Source organism: Gossypium raimondii, chromosome 12 (assembly GCF_025698545.1).
Source record: "Gossypium raimondii isolate GPD5lz chromosome 12, ASM2569854v1, whole genome shotgun sequence".
Classification (NCBI taxonomy): Eukaryota; Viridiplantae; Streptophyta; class Magnoliopsida; order Malvales; family Malvaceae; genus Gossypium; species Gossypium raimondii.
Window position 1 is genome coordinate 44456045 of NC_068576.1, and position 2318 is coordinate 44458362.

A 2318-nucleotide genomic window follows, 5' to 3' on the forward strand; every position below is an offset into this window, starting at 1 on the left:
TTTTGTATTTTCTATTATTTTCAATGGTGTTTAGTTAATTTCTAACACTAACTTCTTAAAAATATAAACAAAGTGTTATGTTTGAATTGGATAATTTCAACCATAAATAAAACAATTAAAAGATGTGGAATGCTTCCGTTTTAAAATTGAAAGCTTTGGTTAGAAAGTTTAAGGATCAAATTGATAGAATTTGTAAATGTGAAGGGTTAAATTTATTGAATTATTTAGAGTTAGGATCAAATTGATAAAATATGTAAGTATTGATGACTAAATATGCTATTATACCAGTTAGAAAAATATTTTCCGTTATCTATTTAACGACGGGTGGCTAAAACAGGAACTAATTCAAACATTAGTGCCTAAATTGAAAATTTTAAAGTTGAGTGATCAAAACAGGAACATGGGCATAGTTGGGTGACCATTTGAATAATTTACCGTAAATACAAGTACAATTTAATTAAGGGAGAGCATAAGTCTAATCAACTTAACCAATCAATTCGATTAAATTGTTTTTTGCATGGTTGATTTATTTGGTTATATCGATGAGTTATTAGTTATTAAATTTCATAATCGAACCAATTGACTTATTATTTGATATTTTTAAATTATTTCAAATATATTTATATTTTGTATTCATGCATATCAAATTTGATGTAAAATTAAAACTTCTAATTATATTGAAAATAATAGTGGATTAAATTGAAAAAGAAAAGGAGAAAATTACCTAACTAATACTTAATATGGATATTTTAATTTGCGCTTAGAATTTAAGTTTCATAAGAATTATTATGAAGTGGCAAATAAAAATGTAATATTTATGAACTCCTGTTCATATCATATTTTAATTCATGTAACCTACTTACAATGCAAAATACGTAACCTATTAATTTTAGATGTCAAAATTTTCTTTTAATAAAATTCAATATGTATTTTCAGATTATACCTAATTTTCAATTTTAATACTAAAACTAATCGGTTCAATTTCTCCTCAAATAATAATAATAATAATCCTTCAATTCAATAGAAATTAGAAACTATAAATCTAAAAGAAATATACACAATTTTCCATAAAATGGAAGAAGAAGAAGAAGCAGAGATCCAGATAAACCAACAACTGAAAAACCAGAAGAATGGGTTTCGGGGGGAAGCTATCTAAGAATCCATGGAATCATACCTTGGGCCAGCCAACATCATAACCTTAAATTCTTCGAAGTCAATCATCCCGTTCCCATCATTATCGACTCCGCTTATCATCTTCCTGCATTCAGTAATGGAGCAATCGTCTCCCAGGCTTTTAAGAACCTTGTGCAGTTCTTCGGCTGAAATCGAACCGTTCCCATCTAGATCATACACCGAGAACGCGTCCTTGAGATTCTCCAGAACCTCCTTGGAATCGACTCCTTTAGTGTTGAGCTCCACGAATTCCTCGAAATTTATGAACCCATCACCGTCTGCATCGAATTCTTTGATCATCTTTTGGACTTCTTCATCGGAGGGTTGTTGGCCGAGAGAACCCATGATGGAAGCGAGTTCAGACGATGAGATCTTGCCGTCGCCATTAGCGTCGAACATCTTGAAGATGTGTTCGAGTTCTTGGGGTTGGATTTGAGCGAAGTTTCGCGATGGGGTTGGCATCGGGGATTGAAGGAACGCCAATCCACTCGGAGGAACGGCTGGAGAAGCTGTTGAATTCGGGGAATGATGCTTCTTTTTGCGACTGAAAATCGACCCAAATCCCATTGGACTGCTATAGCTTGGAATCAATTGAGATTGAAGCAAAGCAGCGTTCAGAAAAAGGAAAGATGGAAGAAAAGCACTGACAGATTTAAAATGCAAAAATATGGTTTTTAGATATATTAAAATGCGGGGTGGGTGGTTAAATTATATATTCGAAGAAAGGGAAATCTTAATTTATTCTTATTCTTCTTTTTCTTAAATGTAGGAATATTTCATCAATATTATGATTGTGGAATGAATTGTTTTGTAATTAAAATTTTGGGTTTCTTTTTTCGAACAAGGGAAAATGGGTGTGCTGGTGGTAGAGGGGGTTAGGGCATAAAATTTGTGGGAAGGAAAAAACGAACTTTCATTTTGATTTGGAACCCTGCTTCATACAACTAATATCAGCATATTTCTGCCTGGAGACAATGAAGCCGAAAGAAAGTAATATAAGTTTTTCTATTTCTTTCCATTGTATATCAACACTACTATCTACCTTCAATTTGTACTAATTTGTGAAAATTTTTGTAATCAAATTTTAGATAATATAATTTACGCATTAATGATTTAATATGTAATCTATGATTATATTTCTTAAT

General features: G+C 31.5%; 1 protein-coding gene across 1 annotated transcript; it reads right to left on the reverse strand.

Annotated features, from left to right (window-relative positions):
- Positions 1-993: 993 nt before the first annotated feature.
- Positions 994-2058, reverse strand: LOC105764375 (probable calcium-binding protein CML25). The gene has a single exon (XM_012582916.2). It carries the CDS (start codon positions 1738-1740, stop codon positions 1153-1155), a length of 588 nt encoding a protein of 195 aa, XP_012438370.1. The 5' UTR covers positions 1741-2058; the 3' UTR covers positions 994-1152.
- Positions 2059-2318: the final 260 nt, after the last annotated feature.

What these genes read in the sequence shown, in the direction of transcription:
- LOC105764375 (XM_012582916.2), bottom strand. Translation starts at nt 1,740, where the DNA reads ATGGGATTTGGGTCGATTTTCAGTCGCAAAAAGAAGCATCATTCCCCG.